Source organism: Ahaetulla prasina, chromosome 2 (assembly GCF_028640845.1).
Source record: "Ahaetulla prasina isolate Xishuangbanna chromosome 2, ASM2864084v1, whole genome shotgun sequence".
Lineage (NCBI taxonomy): Eukaryota > Metazoa > Chordata > Lepidosauria > Squamata > Colubridae > Ahaetulla > Ahaetulla prasina.
Window position 1 is genome coordinate 177,685,854 of NC_080540.1, and position 20,750 is coordinate 177,706,603.

Genomic DNA, 20,750 nt, shown 5'->3' on the forward strand with positions numbered 1-20,750 from the left:
AAGTGCATCTTTCTTTGAGTTACCAATTTTATTCTTGTAATCTAACTTTCTCCAATGCAGTGCCCTCCAGAACAATTGGCCTCTAACTCCCCATCAACCCCAAGATGAAGTGAGCTGTAGTTGTACTCCAAGACTGAGTATCTTTGCTCTTCTACTCCATTCCTGTAGAATTTATATCCAGGGCTTTTTAAAATCTAATATCAGTTAATCTATGTATCTTTTTCAGGTATCTTGAACCTTTCATAGGATAAGAACACAAATGGACAAGAAAAAAATGGGTATTTAGGGAACTAAAGAGAAGTTTGTTTCAAATTCTTGCCTATTTTCTAGATTCTGTTTCCTTCAGTTATGCAAATGATACTTATTAGTTGTACTCTTGTGTGATAGAAGCCAGCATTCCAAAGAAATCTAGTTTACTATGAAGGAAGAAGAGTGCTGATGCATGCTGCTTAGTCCCTCTTGCTTGAGTCCTCCTGCTAGTGGGAGTGCCTGAACAGTGATTTTTTTTGTGATATATGAATCAAGATCTTTGGGATATATCTCTGTAATCAAACTGAAATCAGGAATCAGCAATGATGGAACAGCAATAAATAAAGAGAGAGATCTAGATTTAAGGTACTTCTGTTAGTAAAAGGTTAGAAATGGCATAATGAAAAAACACATATTTACCATGAGGCAGAATTCTTGGAACTTTTTGTTTTACCCTGATATATGAACATTCTCATAATGTGAGATGGGTATCACTAAAGATAACGCAATCAGCAAAGAAGGTGTGAGATTCATTTTGTCCCATTCCAACTAATCCTCAAGATATTTTCACACATGATCCAGAAAGCATCATTTTGCTAATTATAAAAAGTGTGAAGATTTAAAAAGAGAAAGTTCAAGAGGACTGTTTTAAGGCAAATGCATAGTGTAGTAATTTGTATTCAGATTTTTAAAAAAATGTTTTATGGGAGGTTCCCTACCTTTATGTATGCAGTAAAACCAACTGCTGCACATGCAGCACTGTTTCCAGCAAGAAATGTATCAACATGGATTGCTTAAAAATATGCACATAAAGGTAATCCTTGACTTGTGACCATTCGTTTAATGATTGTTGAAGTTACAATGGTGTTGAAAACAGTGACTTACAATTGGTCCTCGCACTTATGGCTGGCGTAATGTCTACATAGGTAAATGATCAAAATTCAGGAGCTTGGTAACCAGCATGTATTTACGTCTGTTGCAGTCTCCCAAGTCACATGATCACCATTTGTAACCTTCTTAGCTGGTCTCCAACGAGTGAAGTCAATGGGGTAAGCGAGGTTTGCTTAAGAGCTGTGTGATTTGCTTAATGAGTATAACAAGGTTGTCAAATCAGGCATTTATATCACTAAGTTCTTGTCCCAAATATGTCCATAAGTCAAGGACTACCTGTATGCATCTTGGGCCCTGATTGATTTAGGTTTCTTAGAACTATTTTTCATTTCAGAGGAAAATCTATATAGGGACTGTACCAATTCGCTATCAAGGCGGGGGTTTATATGAACCATGACCACTTTATAGCTTCCTGTCCACATGTTGTATGTTTACTGATAGCCCCAGATTTTCTGACTATCTTGCTCACTTTACCTAATGAACTGTGCAGGAGTTTTTGATGTGTCATTAAGGATACAAATTGTCAATTTCTGAGCACCTTATTTTGATCAAACAGCCTAATTTCTCACTGTAGCAAAGATTTTTTTTTATTATGGTATAAGAAATATTGACAGTAAGTGAGTTTGTTCCTTTCAGTACCATTTGTGAAAACAGCCCTCTCTAGACCAGAACTGAGAACTAACATAAGTACAACTCATTTTCTATGTGCTGTAATAAAGAAGATTGTCACCAACAAATGATTATCACCAGTGGTATATATTTTATAAGCATAGCATTTCATAGCTTTTTCCATCTAACTGATTTTGCAGTAGCCTTTTTTCTTGGAATTGCCTTACTTTGTTCATAGACATATATTGGGAAAAATTGGGAAAAATAATTATAATTTGGCAGCCTAGTATTTTTTTTTTGTTCTAAGGTGTTTTTTAACACTGTTATAGATACTTGAATTACACATGGGAGAGGAATAAACTGAATTTTTAGCATCAGCCTGGCCATGGTAGACAAAACACTACTGAAGCTTTTAAACCTCCTTTTCATTTAATTAAAGATTTCCTGTTTGCTGGCTTTGTCCATATTTCTGTTTTCTGTTGATTGTGATGGGATTACCTCCTCAACTCATAGTCATCATCGTCAGCCATTCAGTCGTGTCTGACCCTTGGCCACTATGGATCAGCACCCATACCCCTCTGTCTCGCACCACCTCCTTCACAACAGCGACGGTCATCCCAGTATCATCTTTTATAATGTCCAGTCAGCAGGTGCTAGGGCAGCCCATTTTCCTTTTTCCACTGTTTACTCCCAGCATGATTGACTTTTTGAGTGAATTAGCTCTCATGACCTGACCAAAGTATGAAAGCCTCTGTTTGGCTTCAAGTGATATTTTTGGTGAGGTTCAATCTAGGACTATTTTTGCAGCAGTTCAGTCTAGGACTTTATTTTTGCAGCTCGTGGGATGTGTAATAGTCATCTCCAGCACCACAGGTCAAATGCATCCACCCTTTTTCTATCTGCCTTTTTAGACTTCAAGTTTCGCAGCCATAAGTAGTAATTGGAAAAAATATTGCATTAATTAATCTGCATTTGGTTGCAAGGCTGATGTCTTTACTCTTTCAGATGTTATTTATGCTAAACATTGTAGTTCTTCCAAGTGCTATATGCCTTCTGATCTCAGGGCTGCAGTAACCACTTTGGTTGATTGTAGAGCCAGGAAGATGAATTTCTTTACTGTTTCAATGGTCTCATTGTCGATCTGCACTCTGACCTATGTGTTCTCTGCAGTTGTCATTATCTTTGTTTTCTTGATGTTAAGGTGCAGTTCAAATTTTTCACTTTCATTTTTCACTCTCAGGATTAACCTCTCCAGATCCTTCTTGCTTTCCATGGGCAACGTTATATCATCTACATATCAGAGGTTGATATTCCTACCACCGATTTTAACCCCAATGATAGATTCCTTCAAATGTCCACTTCTCATAACTATTTCTGGGTACATGTTGGGTGGTATTATAGGTGACAAGATTCAACCTTGCTAAGTGCCTTTTTCAATTCTGAACCATTTCGTGTCTCCATATTCCATTCTTATGGTGGCTGCCTGATCAGAGTACAATGACTGAATGAGCTGGATGTGATGTGGTGATATTCCCAGTTCTTTGAAGCAGTTCCAGAGCTTTTCATGGTCAACACAGTCAAAGGCTTTTGTATAGGCAATGAAGCACACACAGAGATCTTTTGGGTATTCCTTTGCTTTTTCCACCATCCAACATAGATTGACAATATGATCACACATTCCTCTTCCTTTCTGAAATCCTGCTTGTGTATCATGAAGTTCCCTGTTGACAGTTGAATTCAAATGGTGCTAAATTATCTTCAAGAGAATTTTACTCACATGTGGCATCAAGGTTTGGTGGTTAAAACAGCCTTTCTTATCACCTTTCTTTGATATTGGGATAAATATTGACCTTTTCCATTCTTTTGGCCACTGACCACACTTCCATACACTTTGACAAAGTGCTTGTCAGTGCTTTTGTTGGCACTGGTCTCAGCAACTCTGCAGGAATTCCATCAACTCCTAGGGCTTTGCAGTTAGGCAACTGGTTGAGTGCTCACACTATTTCCTCCTCTATGATATTTGGTTCCATTTTCTTAACCCATAGAGATAGCGGTTAAAGTTGCATTACTTTAGAGAATCCATTCAACGATCAGTTAAGTGGTTATTGATTATTATTTTTTATTTTATTTTATTTGTCACAATATTATATATAAGCATAAGCATGAAATAACTATAAGATATATAAGCATATATATAACCATAAGTATGTAATAACTATATGAAATTGTATACAATCAAAGGGAACATTAGGGCAGGAACGGTAGGCATGTTGGTGCTCTTATGCACGCCCCTTACAGACCTCTTAGGAATGGGGTGAGGTCAATAGTAGATAGTTTTTGGTTAAAGCTTTGGGGATTTTGGGAAGAAACCACAGAGTCTGGTAATGGATTCCAGGCATTAACAACTCTGTTTCTGAAGTCATATTTTCTGCAATCAAGATTGGAGCGGTTCACATTAAGCTTAAATCTATTGTGTGCTCGTGTATTGTTGCGATTGAAGCTGAAGTAGTCTTCAACAGGAAGGATATTGTAACAGATGATTCTATGAATTAAGCTCAGGTCATGTTGAAGGTGATGGAGTTCTAAATTCTAAATAAATAAATAAATAAATAAGTTCTAAATAAATAAATAAATAATAAATAAATAAATCTAAATAAATAAGTTATAAATAAATAAATCTAAATAAATAAGTTCTAAATAAACCCAGGATTTCAAGTCTGATGGCATAAGGTATTTTGTTGTAATCAGAGGAGTGGAGAACTCTTCTTGTAAAATATTTCTGGACACGCTCAAATGAGGTGTGGGTTCCAGACAGGCGAGCTGTATTCAAGAATTGGTCTAGCAAATGTTTTATATGCTCTGGTTAGTAGTGTAGTGTTTCTGGAGAAGAAGCTATGCAAGATTAAGTTTACAACTCTTAAAGCCTTTTTTGCGATGTAGTTGGCACTTTGATCATTTGATTGAACCCACCAGACCTTTAACAGGAAGGAACACAAAGGATAGAACCTGCAAAGGCCATTGCTGAACCAGATTTACCTATGACCAAAAGGAAAGAGAAGAAAACCCACCATACCTGGGAATTAGTTGAATATTATACTAAATGTTGTGTAAAAAGCTGCTTAGTAGCCTTAAGGAGTTCTAGTCTGGAAGCAACATATCTGATTCTTGCGATACTGACATAGGATCATATTCCATTTATTTAATCTGTTTAGTTAGGAGGATTTCCTTCACCTTATGTTCTTAAAATAAAGGCTTACAACTAAGGCATGGAACATGTACTTAGGTAGATAGAGTTTGGTATGGAAACGTAATAAACATAGCTGCAGATTGTTCTCTTAGTTGTTGATCTAGGAGAAAGGAAGGCACTCCCACTAGGGTTGTTAAGAGAAGTTTGACTTAAGGCAAAGTTCCTTATGAGTAACTATGTGCTCATGAATATTGATCAGTCCAAGAAAGAGTTTTCTTACAAACGTATTAAGGGAACCATGGAATAGGTTTGTCAATGGATATAGAGCCCCATATAAAGAGCAGAACATGGGGGAAATGGGGAAGACTGATCTGCCTGCCTCTCTAAGACTCTGGGTACCTTGCTTTACAAAGAAATAATAAAAACATAACTTACAAAATGGATAAAATGTATTTATTCCACAATTCTGTGTTCTAGATGCAATGTAGCATTTATATATAGCATTTTACTGTCTGGTGAAGACTAGAGGAGGCTGAAGACTCAGTTGGTGTCCATCTTTTCTTTTATGTACACTGAGAGCATAGGCACCAAGACAAATTCCTTGTGTGTCCAATCACACTTGGCCAATAAAAATTCTATTCTATTCTATTCTATATATCATGAATATTATTCTGTCTGCATGTGAAGTGCTAAATAGAAATGTAGATTCAGCCCTCTCCCTCTTAGGAAATGTTAAAATTTAAAGAGAATCTGAATTTTAACAAGTTTGTATCTGTTGCATTCAGTGTGGGATGATAAGAGAGATTCAACTATTGTTTTTTGCCATGTAATTATATCTAAGGAAGCTCAACCAGGTGTTTCCTTGCCTAGGCATAGGTTTCTTATGGTAGTTTGGGATCCTTTTGATAAAGTCCTCAGTATTATTTCTAAAATCATAACAATCCATTATCTTATTGACCCCAGGAGATTTTGGGGACTGGTGTGTGGATTTTCAGACATGTTACACTGTTAACAAAATGGTGCCATATTTTTCAAGTTAACCTCAGTTCCTAATGAGCATATGGATACCATACAGCTATAGTCCATAGTTTCTTGATAACAATAGAAGTGATTTTTCATTGTTTCTTCCATGGTATTTTGTTTTGTTTTGATTTGATTTCTCAGTCTAACTACAATGCTGGAATTCCTGGTGGAATTTACTAGGAGGCAAACTGATCTCGTTCTCTCAGTTGCTCATTCTAGAGTCCCAGGATAATTCTTATATTTTATTTATTTCGGTCACTTTTCTTGGTAGGTGAGCAAGTTTATAAATAGATAATTGCATTTTGTATCTTTTTTTTTCTGGAAAGACTCCCCAGCATATGACCAGGACCCAGAAACATAGCCAGAAATACTGGTAAGTATGTTTGAGGTTGGGACTTTGCCTTGAAGCATATCAGGTTTCCTTCCCCTTCCTCCCAATGATATCATTTTTTTTAAAGGCAGGTGAAGCAAGGCGATCTCTAGGGGAGGTAAGTTTGTCCTTGAATATTTTGGTACCTACAGGTGCCAGGATGGAGATAGCATGGAAAAGTAAGGGATATTATTTCTCTTGATACTTTTTATATTATCCAATAAAGGAGGCAATTAAAAATGTAATCTCATTGGGAGGTTTGTCACCATTCTATGTTACTAGCACTAGTATTTTTTTGCAATTAGTTCTAGATGGATTTTGCTTAGGTTTGCTATGGGTTTGGGTTTCCTTGTCAGTTTCCTTGGAAGTTTTTAAGGCGTGGATTTTGCTGAGGTTTACTATGGGTTTGGGTTTCCTTGTCAGTTTCCTTAAAAAAAATTAAGGCTTCTACATCCTTTCATGTGACATTGTACTGAAATACTGCTATTATGTCACATTTAGCTTTCTCTTCTTTAGGGAAAACATACCCAGTTTTTTAACTATTCTTCATAGAATTTTGCCTTCAGGCTACCCTCCATCACTGATGCTCTTCTGGTTTATTTGGCAAGTCAATGGCAACAATAAAGGAGTCATATGAGGATCATTTACGCTTGCTGCATCTAGATGACCTAATCAGAAAACCAACATCCCCTAGTATTTTGTACTACGGTATAGAACATATTAGTGTTTTGTCTTGATTTATCTTCAATCTTTTTCTCAAGCAGCAGATATCTCTTTATTTCATGACCACAGTCACCATCCCTACAATTTTTTGTGCCTAAGAAAATAAAACTGTTACTATTACAGTTGCTTCTCTGCCAATTTTCATTAGGTTATAATTGCATGTTGACATAATGTTAGGTTTTTAAAAAAATAATTGAATAGCTTTTGCACTCTCTTCTTTCAACTTTTGCATTCTCTTCTTTCAGCTGCATTAAGAGATTCCACAAATCTTCCTCACATCCAGTTGTCAGAGTGGTATCATCAGCATATCTGAGGCTGCTGATGTTTTACTCAGAAAGTTTAATTTCACTTTCTTTTAGTCCAGAAAATTATTTTCTTCCATGTAGCAGTTAATTCAGTTTTGTAGTTACATATGACATAGTTTTAAAAGAACCTTAAGGAGCATGAGAGCTTGTAGTAAAGAAATAAAATTTTGTCCATGCACCTGCAACTGAGAGACAGCTTTATCCACTTTATAGTGTCATCTTGCCCTCTGTAGCCTTTGGGCTGCAATGACGTGTTGCCTAGCCCTACACTAAACGTACTTCAAAAGGAGCTTTTGTGGTTTGTTTCGTATCATCATTAAAACAAGTACAGCCACCTGGATTCATTCACAATAAATATAAAGTGCAAACAGCTTCATACAGGGCATGACAGCATAGAGCAAGTGGGTAGTGCCAAAATCTTCATGGAACAGATGGATATTAAGGCACAATTGATATGATTTAAGGGAAGGATCAATATATGGATGTTCTAGGAAGCAGGTTCACACATTAAGAAAAATATAGAACAGTTTGGCACAAGGATTACAGAAGTAGTTGTAAATTAATAAAATGCAAACATAATACAGTACTATCAAATATAGGCTGTAAAAAACCAGTAGACTGCAGGAAAGAATTAAATATTTTAAGTGAACAACAATTACAACTTTAGTGGCTTTTCAAGTAGCTATTAATTCCGTATACTTTGTCGATTTTTATGTAGAGTAGTTAGTTTAAAGATAAAGAATTTAATACATTTTTCTGCCACTTGTCATGCTTCATATTGTATACTAGGGCAGTGGTCCCCAACCTTTTGGGCACCAGGGACCAGTTCCCTGGAGAGAGGTTTTTCTGTGGACCAGACGGGGCATGGTTTCGTATGCTGCCTGCATCCCGCAGAATGGGGCTTCTCTTGTTTGTGTGGCCCAGTTTCTGGCATGCTGCAACATGGTGCTGGTCCATAGACCAGGGGTTGGGGATTCCTGTACTAAGGTATATAACTGTTTTTATACAATTTAAAATGCAAGAAAATGTATTATATAGAGAAAGAACCATGGAAATTTACCTATTATTATCTAAAGAGAAAATGGTTTTTAAACAGTAAAAAAAGAGTTGCAAACATGTCTGCAAAAACCTTTAAATGTGGTCTATAAGGTGTCTCTGTAGACGGAAGAATTAAAAAATAAAAAGCAAAAAATGATTTAATTTCCCACCCTCAATGGGAACAACTGTTCATTGTGGTCTGTTGCTATTCTAATGTTAGTATTTAAAATGAGTGGGTTGCATCTTGATTTTTCACTCTAGGCAGAAATCCCCACCCACCATTCATGTGCAGATTGAGTGATGACCTTTGTAAGTTTGGCTTTGTCAAAGTTTGGCTTTGTCAAGTGATACTTTACAATTCTGGGAAGAAATTATGGAAAAGTCTCTTCTAATCTTCCCTTCTGGAGCCCTGCAGATATACTGGAATATAATTTCCAGGATTCTCAGCCACCAGAAGGTGATTTATCAAATTTATCCTGAATATGGATCAGGACAGAAATAATGTTTTAAGTTTTAGTAGTGTTTATGGCAACTATTATACTCATGAGATGACCATAGTTTATAAATTTAACACCTAATTCTTGCAGCTGACAAAATATAGTCACTGCTTTTTTTTGCTTAATGTCTATGTATATTAAACCATAGGGCAGGGGTGTCAAACTGGTGGCCCATGGGCCAGGTGCATCATGTGCAGACCATGCCCACCCCAGCTCAGCGAAGGGGAAAAAATGTCGTGATACATCATGTGACACCAATGTGACGCCACAAGTTTGACATCCGTGCCATAGGGTATAGTGCAGTATTATTATTTATCCCCTATATTATTTTTTACTTCTCCCTTTTTTGGATGTATACATTAGTATCAACATTATTAGTATATTATATTGTTTTCCAAGTACACTGAGTGCTTCTGTACCCGAGACAAATTACTTGTGTAACCACACTTGGCCAAATAAATAAAGTATATAAATATATACTTTATATATATATATATATTTATATATATTTATATTTATATATATATATATATATATATATATATATATATATACCTCTAGGGGAGGGCCTTCTCTATGGGGCCCCCTACCCTCTGGAACGAGCTCCCTCAGGGGCTTCGTCAACTCCCCGATCTCAAGTCCTTCCGCTGCGAGCTGAAGACGTTGCTGTTTCGAAGAGCAGGACTAGCTTGAATGGAGTTTTAAATTGGGATTTTTAAAAAAGGGGTTTAAATGAGGTTTTAAGTTTGTGTTTGGAGGTTGGAGCATCAATTGAATTTGGCTGTCTATTCTTTTGGCTGTTTTTTATGTATTATATGTTTTCTGCTGTTTTTTTGACTGTGAACCGCCCTGAGTCCTTTGGGAGATGGGTGGTATACAAATGTAATAAATAATAATAATAATAATAATATAAGTATTTTTGTTGCCCACTTACATATCCCACTTACATATCAATGTGCTGAATTCTGGATCAAGTCCAATTTTGCTTTCCCATCAGATTTAGGCAGTTGTCAACTAAAAATAAATTCATCAAGTGCACATGCATACGTGACATATATTAGTAATGCCAGTAATTTCTAGCAATGTTATACTAATAATGTGTTAAACTTGTATATTCTCAGTTAACAACAAGATTGTTATTGGGTTGTTGATTGTTGGGTGGCTCACAACAATCAAACAAAGAAATTATGAATGACAGAAGCCAGTACTGGTGGAATTATGTTCCAATATTTGGGACCATAAGCAAACAGGCATCTCTCAAAGCAGATATTTCCCTAGTTCAGAATGAAGCAGATTGAAAATCATAGAATCGTTTTTTTCAGAGATTTCCCTCAGATAGAAAAAAGTGAAAAAAGTAATTTATGACCATTTTTCGCACTTACAATTGTTGCAGCATCATATGATTGAAATTCAGATGCTTTGCAGCTAACTCATATTTATGACAGTTGCAGTTTTCCGTGGTCATGTGATCACCTATTGTGACCTTCTGACAAACAAAGCCAATGGGGAAACCTGATTCACTTACCAACTGTGTTATTAACAACTGCAGTGATTCACTTTACAAGTGTGGCAAGAAAAGTCATAAAATGAGGCAAAATTCACTTAGCAAATATATTTGTTGTAGCAAAAGAAATTTTGGGCTCAATTGTAGTCGTAAGTTGCAGACTACCTATATAGAGTTTGGGAATTTATAGAGATACCGTACTTTACTATAGATCTGAGACAATCTGCTATAGAATAGAATAGAATAGAATTTTATTGGCCAAGTGTGATTGGACACACAAGGAATTTGTCTTGGTGCATATGCTCTCAGTGTACATAAAAGAAAAGATACCTTCATCAAGGTACAACATTTACAACACAATTGATGATCAATATATCAATATAAATCATAAGGATTGCCAGCAACAAGTTATAGTCATACAGTCATAAGTGGAAAGAGATTGGTGATGGGAACTATGAAACGATTAATAGTAGTGCAGATTCAGTAAATAGTCTGACAGTGTTGAGGGAATTATTTGTTTAGCAGAGTGATGGCCTTCGGGGAAAAACTGTTCTTGTGTCTAGTTGTTCTGGTGTGCAGTGCTCTATAGCGTCGTTTTGAGGGTAGGAGTTGAAACAGTTTATGTCCAGGATGCGAGGGATCTGCAAATATTTTCACGGCCCTCTTCTTGATTCGTGCAGTATACAGGTCCTCAATGGAAGGCAAGTTGGTAGCAATTATTTTTTCTGCAGTTCTAATTATCCTCTGAAGTCTGTGTTTTTCTTGTTGGGTTGCAGAACCGAACCAGACAGTTATAGAGGTGCAAATGACAGACTCAATAATTCCTCTGTAGAATTGGATCAGCAGCTCCTTGGGCAGTTTGAGCTTACTGAGTTGGCGCAGAAAGAACATTCTTTGTTGTCCTATTTTAATGATGCTTTTTATGTTAGCTGTCCATTTGAGATCTTGCGATATGATAGAACCCAGAAATTTGAAGGTTTCTACTGTTGATACTGTGTTGTCAAGTATTGTGAGAGGTGGAAGTATGGAAGGGTTTTTCCTAAAGTCTACCACCATTTCTACGGTTTTGAGTGTGTTCAGTTCCAGATTGTTTTGGTTGCACCACAAGGCTAGTCGTTCGACCTCTCGCCTATATGCGGATTCGTCATTGTCTCGAATGAGACCAATCACTGTTGTGTCATCTGCGAACTTCAGTAGCTTAACAGATGGATCATTGGAGATGCAGTCATTGGTATACAGAGAGAAGAGAAGTGGGGAGAGCACACAGCCTTGGGGGGCCCCTGTGCTAATTGTACAGGTATTTGATGTGATCTTGCTTAGCTTCACCTGCTGCTTCCTGTTTGTTAGGAAGCTTGTGATCCACTTACAAGTCTGTTCCGGTACCTGTAGCTGGTTTAGCTTAGTTAGAAGAATGTCTGGAATGATGGTATTGAATGCTGAACTAAAGTCTACAAAATGGACCCTTGCATAGGTCTTTGGAGACTCAAGATGTTGTAGGATGTAGTGCAGAGCCATATTAACAGCATCATCTGTTGATCTATTTGCTCGGTATGCAAATTGCAAGGGGTCTAAGAGCGGATTCGTGATGGTTTTCAGGTAGGAAAGCACTAGCCTTTCAAAGGTTTTCATGACTACAGATGTTAGAGCAACTGGTCTGTAGTCATTCAGTTCCTTGATGGTGGGCTTCTTCGGCACTGGGATGATGGTAGAGCGTTTGAAGCAAGAAGGAACATAGCACATCTCTAGTGATTTATTGAAAATATGGGTGAAGATGGGGGCCAATTGGTCAGCACAGACTTTTAAGCAAGAAGGAGTTATCTTGTCTGGGCCTGGAGCTTTTCCTGGCTTTTGTCTATGAAATAGGTCCTGCACTTCCTTTTCTGTGATCATTAGGGGTTGTGAACCCAATGAAATGGGGTCAGTTGTAGGAGGCTTGGCTGTTGTTGGTGTGTCTGAGATGGGGGTTGTGGAGATAGGTGGCTGTAGTTTCCTTTCAAACCTGCAGTAAAACTCATTCAGGTCATCTGCCAGTTGTTGATTACCTTCAGCCTGGGAAGGAGGTTTGCCATAGCCGGTGATATTTTTAAGAGTTTTCCACATGTTCAGTGTGATCTTTTCTTTTATGTACACTGAGAGCATATGCACCAAGACAAATTCCTTGTGTGTCCAATCACACTTGGCCAATAAAAAATTCTATTCTATTCTATTCTATTCGATTCGATTCGATTCTATTCGATTCGATTCGATTCGATTCGATTCGATTCTAATATTTTAGTTCATTATTGAATTATTCCAACAGATGTTATACTAAATATTACTATACTCAAAAGAGTAGACACACTGTAATATAGTTTAGGTTCTATTTGGCATAGCATTTATAACAAGTGTCACTGTATGATTATATAAGAATATGAACAGATATATATTCCCATTACATTTAGACATGTTGTATTATATATCATATTAATAGGGGGAAATTCTCCAAATACTTACCTATGAATTAGGGTCAAGTTGCACATCTTCTTTCGCCCTCAAATTCAAGTTTCTGCATTTTAACTAACATATATTCTTTTTTATTATTTTTTAGCTAATTCAAATTTTATCCTGATGTATTCAAATATGTTCGGGGGTGTCTTTCTTCCATTCATCTTTTCCATTTTACAGCAATCTTTCTTCCCTTTCTTATCCTCTCCCTTCCTTCTTTTAATCTTCCTACTTTTTTCTCTACTCTCCTACTCCTTCTCTACATCCCCTTCCTTTCCCCCTCCTCCATTCTCCCTTCTACTCTGACCTTCTCTCCAGTGGTGGGATTCAAGTAATTTAACAACCGGTTCTCTGCTCTAATGATTTCTTCCAACAAACAGTTTGCCAAACTGCTCAGAAAGTTAACAACTAGTTCTCCCGAAGTGGTGCGAACTGGCTGAATCCCACCACTGCTTCTCTCCTACTCTTATTTCCCCTCCCTTTCTTCCTGTCCTCTCCCCTTCTTTCTCTCTCTCCCTTTCTCTCTTTCTTACCTCTCTCCTCCTCCTTATCTCTCTCCGTTGCTGTATTCATTTTGATTTTTCCACTATGGTGTCCAGACAACCCCAGTTTTCCTATTTATTGAATCTATTTCTCAGAATTCCCCTCATATGTTTTAATTATTAACATTTTCATCTTGTACTATCTTTGCTTTACCACTCTTTAGTAATTACAACCTTCCATCTCTTATTTCCTTTATCTTCTTACATCCAGTTCAACTATAATTATTTTTCTCTTACATTAAGGTACATCGTTTACTAACATTTCAATTTTATTCCATTTTACATCTCATTTTCAATTATTTTCACCTATAAACCATTCTATCTTTCACATTTTATCTGCTGGTATATTTCTCTTAAACAATGTATTTCCCCCTTTTTTACTTTTTTTCAATTTTATATCTTAATGTCAATTAATTTCTTTATTATTTTCTATATTTAAAATTTATTTCTTTACCATCCACTATAATTCTTTCCAATTCCATGCATCCTCAAACAATAAAACATATATCCCATTATATCTTTCACATTTCATCTACTTCCTTTACAATAATCTGTATCTTTCTTCTAATTTACTTGTTCCATACACTTTCTACATCTATTTTAACTTTTTTTTTACTATTCATTTTTCTTCCCCTTTTATCCATTTTCCTTCAAACTCTCCAAACTTCCATTTTTTAATATTTTCCTTCCTTTCTCCCATTCTCTTATTTTCTTTTTCTTCTCTTTCTTATATCTTCTTTTTCACATCCTTTCTCTACTTTTTACTCTTTTGATTTTCCCCTCAATCTTTTCCCATTTCCTCCTCTTCTTTTCTTCTTTGAGAAATACTCTCCCCTATCTATTTTAATTCTGTCACTGTTAATCCCAGTGTAATCATTTATTTTTCCCACTCTTTTAATTTCCCCCCACAATCTTTTCCCATTGCCTTCTTTTCTCTCCTTTTTTAAAATATACTTTCCCCTGCCCATTTTTTCACTGTCAGTCCCACTGTAATCATCTATGTTTCTGTCTTCATCTATATAATTGTCTTCAATTATTTCCTTTTCAGCATTATAGTCTTGTTCCTCTTGTTTCTCCCTCATAGTTTTTTTTTCCATTTCAACCATTCTTCTGCTTTCTTATTCCCCTTAAAAGATTCTCGTACCATTTAAGCATTTCCCTTAATTCCTCATACTCATCCTCTCAACTCTCCATATTCTCAGTTTACAGAGAAAGGTTTTCAAATTTGTTATTTTAACTTATATATAGTTCAAATTCGAGTCCACGTAATTTCCCTTTTTTTCTTTTCTTCTTTGTTTCCTGAAAGTGTCCAATTCATATGTTCCTTTAAGCTATTCCAATTGAAGTCTTTGTTGATTCCACTCCCTTTTTTTTTTTACTATCTCACTGCAGCTGTGTAAACAAAGCCTCCTTCTGACTTTCCCACGTTGGTCTAAATGATGTGATACTTTCTTTCCTCCAGCAGATGTCTCTCTCCAATTCACAAGTACCTCAGCAACAAAATGTCACTTGTTAATCCACAAAGTTAATTACTTCCTGTCTCAATCCTTTTGTTAGCAAATGATGTTTTCCTTCAATTTTCTTTTCCTTTTATTATTTTTAGTTTCTTCCAAAGCCGGTTTTAAATCCAGATGGAAAGTTTTCTTTTTGGGGCTTTAATCACAAAGTTCCGCTTTGCTTTTTGCTTTCTTTGCTTTATATTTCCGCATGCCAATTAGCCACTAATTTCAAGTTGAAAACTTCTTTTAAGCTTTGATAAATTTTCTTCTTACCTGTGAATTGGCCAATCACTCACCCGGTAACAATACTCCATTCAATCACCGCTCCTGTTCAAGTCTCTTTATGTGGCCGCCCCAGCTTTTGACAGTTCCTAATGGCTGTCTTCCCGTGCCGTTGAGTCGAAGGCTAACGCTGACGCTCCAAGAAATTTGCAACTTCCCTGTTCGTGCCGTGCCTCCCTTCTTCGCTGTCTCTACAAGATAGCTATGGTCCATAAAGATCCCTCAAACAGCTGGGATATCGGCGTTTTCTCCAGAGCACCAGAAACCGCCGTCCCGCCATGACGCTGGCCACGCCCCTCTTCATCCAATCTCTTTTTATGGCTATCGCAGCATCCCTCGATCTTATTTTCTTCCCTGTGCAAAATACCTCTAATTCAGTTCCTCCAGCTGCCTATCTTTACCCATTTGACCACCCTGCACTCCACCTGACTACCCCCATTGCTGCCCCTAGCTGACCTTCACCTTCTTCTTCTTCTTCCTACTACTGCTGGCCTGGGATCCAGATGCTGGGCAAGAGTATAGCCTTGGGATGGACCCAGTGATTGAGGCAGGGTAGTGGAGTCTTGTCTGCTGAAGAGAGTGTGTAAGGTATGGCCAGCAGGGGGCAGCAGCACAGAATAGCAAGAATTGGGAGAGACCTTGGAGCTCTTTTAGAACTCCAGTGGTCCCCAACCTTTCTGGCTTTGCAGATCAGCGGAGGCCAGCAAGACAGAGAGAGGGGATGGTTCTGCACTAGCAGCAGGTGAGCACAAATGGAGCTTCACACTTGAACGTGCCTGCCTGCCGCTTGCATGGCCTTGGTACTAGGCCATGGCCAACAGGTTGGGTACCCTTGTTCTAATCCAACCTCTTGCTCAAGCAAGAACTCCTATACAATTTCAGATAAGTTGTTGTCCAGTCTCTTCTTAAAAACCTCCAGTATTGGAGCATCCACAACTTCTGGAGGCAAGTTGTTCCATTGATTAATTGTTCTCACTGACAGGCAATTTTCCTTAATTCTAGGTTGCTTCTGTCCTTAATTAGTTTCTATCCATGGCTTCTTGTCCTGCCTTCAGGAGCTTTGGAGAATACATTGACCCCCTCTTCTTTGTGGCAGCCCGTGTGATATTGGTACACTGCAATCATGTTACCCCTAGTCCTTCCTTTTCATTAAACTAGACATACCCAATTCCTGCAACCATTTTAGCCTCCAATCCCCTAATCATCTTTGATGCTCTTTTCTGCACTCTTTCTAGAGTCTCATGTTTTTTATATTGTGGTAACTAAAACTGGATGCAATACTCCAAATTTTTATCAAGGCATTATAAAATGGCTTTAACACTTTGTGTGAGCCAGCAGAGGAGGCAGGACTGTAGTGCAGGTGGAGGAGCCCCATCTTCCACCAGCAGCATGAAGAGTGATAGGCCCTATGTAGACCATGGAGAGTGCAGCAAAATGGACCGGTGAGGGGCAATGGTGGTAAATGTCACAGTTGTGCAGGAAGTGCTTCCAATTCCCTTAGCTGACCCAGATGGATACCATAATTGATGGTTTCAAAGGAGTTGAGAGATCAGGGAGGGCTTGGACATATACACCACCCCTGTTTGAAGCCTGCCAATAATTCATGAGTCTGATCAGTGTTGTGTCAGTATTATAATCTGGCCTGTAAGTTTTTTCTTTCTCCAGTGATGGTGTATATGTCTCTTGTGCCACTTCATTTCTCAGAGTCTGGAGATTTTCTGGAGCAGGCTGGCAAATGGCAGATGCAGTGCATGTAATCATATGTAAGGCTTAAAGAGGGGCTAGGAATGAAGCACAAACTGGGGAGAGGGCTTGGCAGAAGATGCAGTAGTGGGGAAGTGAGGGATAGCTGCAGGGTAAGTGCTGGAGTAACAGAGTAGTGAGATTGCAGCAGGGCTTTTGGCGGCATCGAACTGAGCACACATGAGCACAGTGTTTGGTTGAACAAGTAATGGCAGAGGAAAGGCCTGCCATTGATGAATCAATAGCAATAGCATTTAGATTTATAGTGCTTTATAGCTATCTCTAAGTGGTTTACATAGCAACATATTGCCGCCAACAATTTGAGTCCTCATTTTACTGACCTTGGAAGGATGGAAGGCTGAATTAACCTTGAGCTCTATCAGGATCGAACTGCTGACAGTTAGCAGAATTAGCCTGCAATACTGCTTACCACGATGTAGCACTGGCAGGCCCAATTCATCTACATTTTGGATCTTAGTCATGACAGAATCCATATAGGCATAGTCTGATTCACGACTATTGTCTTCTGCTCATTCTAAACAATGAGTAAAGCCTTAGTTGAGCTGTGAAACAAAGCTTCAGGGACAACCCTCTGGACCAGTGGTAGTCAACCTGGTCCCTACTGCCCACTAGTCGGTGTTCCACATTTCATGGTAGGCGGTAAAAGTTTTGTCCGATACTGAAGCACTTTCCTTTTTTTTTAAAATTTGACTTTTAAAATTTTTTTCATAGCATTGTTTAAAAACATTTTCATTAGGTTTTCATAAAATTCCCTGTGACAATTTAAATTTCTGAAAATATTACTATTTGTAACTGGTGGTCCGTGGACCACTGGTGGTCCGTGAGAAAATTTTGGTGATCCCCAGAAAAATGATTTGCATTTTTTATATTGCACTAAATCAGGGGTTCTCAAACTTCGGCCCCTGGACTGGATACATGCAATGAATGCTTATGTTGCTGCAGAGTCTTCCCCTTTGGGGTCTTTTGGTGTGGGTTGGGGTCTGCTTCAGTGTCCTTGTGTGGGGCTTTGGGCGAAGGTTGGACGGAAATGTTGCTGGTGGCGAAGAGCCGGAGGACCTTATTCCAGTGGGACTGCATCATGGTCTGGAACTGGCTGACCATCTCAGTCTGCTGAACCTCCAGGCACTGGTACCTGGCCTTGCAGTACTGCAGGTCTTCCCTCTGCTTGGAAAACTTATGCTCCTAGTCCTCAGTGAGATGCTTCTGCTGAGCTTCCTTCTCGTTCAGATCCAATTTGAACTGAGCAGTTTTGCCAACTCTTTCTCATGGCGGCTGCTTAGCTCCAACAACTGCTTCCTGTTGGGGCCCTAAGGAGCCAGGCAGGCATTGGAGGAGTGGGTAGGAGGGAAGGGGCAATTAGAGGCCGGCGAGGTGCCCTTCGACGTGAGTGACATCAAGTTGGTCATGACCACCCAGTCACATGACAACCTAGCCACACCCACCCAGCCGGTCATTAAGCAGATCATATTAGTGGTCCACAGGATTTAAAATTATGAATTTAGTGGTCCCTGAGGTCCAAAACGTTGGGGACCCCTGCTATAGTGCGACTGCAAACAAAAGAGCCTCATCCCAGAATAGCTCGTGCATCTCCCCCCACACCACGCAGCTGTAACAGACAAGCAGAGCTGGTAGCCGGCGCCCCCCCAACCCTATCCACAATGCGTGAGAGGCATGCGCAGACAATGATACATGGCGCATTACCGTGGAACCGATGGGTGGTTAGAAAATTTTACTGCTAACAGAGATACAAAAGTGGGCGGTAGGTATAAAAAGGTTGATTACCTCTGCTCTGGATCCTCACAGCCCCCATCAAGTGCCTGGGTGGGCACACTGACCAAATAGGTACTTTCTCCCTGCATCAATGGATAACCACAGAAAATTTCAAGGCCAGCAGGGAGGGATATTTTTTTTTTATTTACATTTATATCCCGCCCTTCTCCGAAGACTCAGGGTGGCTTACATTGTGTAAGGCATGTTCATAACGATATGTTCATAACGAGGGACTGATGGCAACATCCACAGCTCTAGATTATGTTACTACAATTCCAAGAGGAAAACCAGATCTAGTATGTAATCTAGGCCAGTGGTAGGTTTCAAATTTTTTTACTACCAGTTCTGTGGGTGTGGCTTGGTGGGCGTGGCAGGGAAAGGATACTGCAAAATCCCCATTTCCTCCCGATCAGCTGGGACTCGGGAGGCAGAGAATAGATGGGGGCGGGGCCAGTCAGTAGTTCTCCGAACTACTCAAAATTTCTGCTACCAGTTCTCCAGAACTGGTCAGAACCTGCTGAAACCCACCTCTGATCTAGGCCATCAAAAACCTAGGTTTTTATCCATAGTATTTATGACATTCCAAGCTACCTCTGATTTTGAGCCCAGAGAAGACAGTTTGAAGTTCTCTAGAATCATAGGTCTAGGGAACTCTGGGAAAAACTTGGCCATAGCATTGAATAGAATAGAATAGAATAGAATTTTATTGGCCAAGTGTGATTGGACGCACAAGGAATTTGTCTTGGTGCATATGCTCTCAGTGTACATAAAAGAAAAGATACATTCATCAAGGTACAACATTTACAACACAATTGATGGTCAATATATCAATATAAATCATAAGGATTGCCAGCAACAAGTTATAGTCATACAGTCATAAGTGGAAAGAGATTGGTGATGGGAACTATGAAACGATTAATAGTAGTGCAGATTCAGTAAATAGTCTGACAGTGTTGATGGAATTATTTGTTTAGCAGAGTGATGGCCTTCGGGAAAAAACTGTTCTTGTGTCTAGTTGTTCTGGTGTGCAGTGCTCTATAGCGTCGTTTTGAGGGTAGGAGTTGAAACAGTTTATATCCAGGATGCGAGTGATCTGCAAATATTTTTTTGAAAATATTGAATAGCTCAGGGAGGCAAGTAAAGTGGTCTTTTGAGGTAAATAAGATTAGGAAAGAGACATTGCAAGAACTACTAGAATGCTACTTCAATGATATGGATTATAATAACAGAATCATGAAGGCCTGACAGGAGTTTCTTTTCCCCTCCCTCTTATACCAAAGAGAGTTAAGGTGGGCCAATCATAAGTTTCTTCCTGACCTCCTATCTTTCCAGGCTAAGTTGATGAGTTTGTAAACAGTTGTCATATATTTTCTTCTCTGTACTACTCTGCACTAATACATTTGCAACTACCCATCTCAGCCTTAAGGTTCACTTCACAAACAGGATCTCACTTCCATTGTCTCTGGAGCAGTATCCCTGGAAGCCACCAATCTTTTTGGATGACAATAGCCATTTTCTGCCGCTGCACCCTGATGCCAAATTCAGATGGGAATATTTCCAAAAGAGGATCTTCTTTCTCTACCCAATCAGCTTTAGTGATGCATATCAGATGGGTTTTCTCATCCAATGGTAAGATGATGACAAGACCAACCTGGTATGCCTTACCAAAACTGGTATGATATCTTGGGTAAAATCATGAAAGAGGTAGGCATTATTATATAAATAAAGAAAATACATAAACGAGATAGGCATTATTACAGGCTGGCCTTGTATTATGTAACAGCAGCTGGAGGCCAGAGCCAGGGAAATTCTGATGACTAGGCCTCGGGGCTAAGTACAGGGAGCTAGAACACTGCACTGCAACCAAGCATTGTGATTGCTCTTTCCCTGAGAACATCCCACCCTCTCTCCTACCCTGTTTCATACCCATCGCCACTGTAATGTTACTGTCTATTTTCTTCCTCATAATTCCTATCCCCCCTCTAACCCTCCCTTTTCCTTGAAAAGGGGATT

The 20,750-nt window shown here is 38.7% G+C and overlaps 1 protein-coding gene across 2 annotated transcripts in view; it reads left to right on the forward strand.

Moving 5' to 3' along the window:
• The window catches only part of PPP1R3F (protein phosphatase 1 regulatory subunit 3F), a 53,662-nt gene that overhangs the window by 1,708 nt on the left and 31,204 nt on the right, over window positions 1-20,750 (forward strand). The window contains exons 2-3 of one of the 2 annotated variants that reach the window (XM_058168677.1): window positions 61-109; window positions 6,286-6,332. The exons of the other annotated variant lie outside the window; for it this stretch is intronic. Of the exons in view, the coding sequence (XP_058024660.1) occupies window positions 61-109; window positions 6,286-6,332 (96 nt within the window). The remainder of the gene's footprint in view (window positions 1-60; window positions 110-6,285; window positions 6,333-20,750) is intronic. 2 annotated transcript variants of the gene reach the window in all.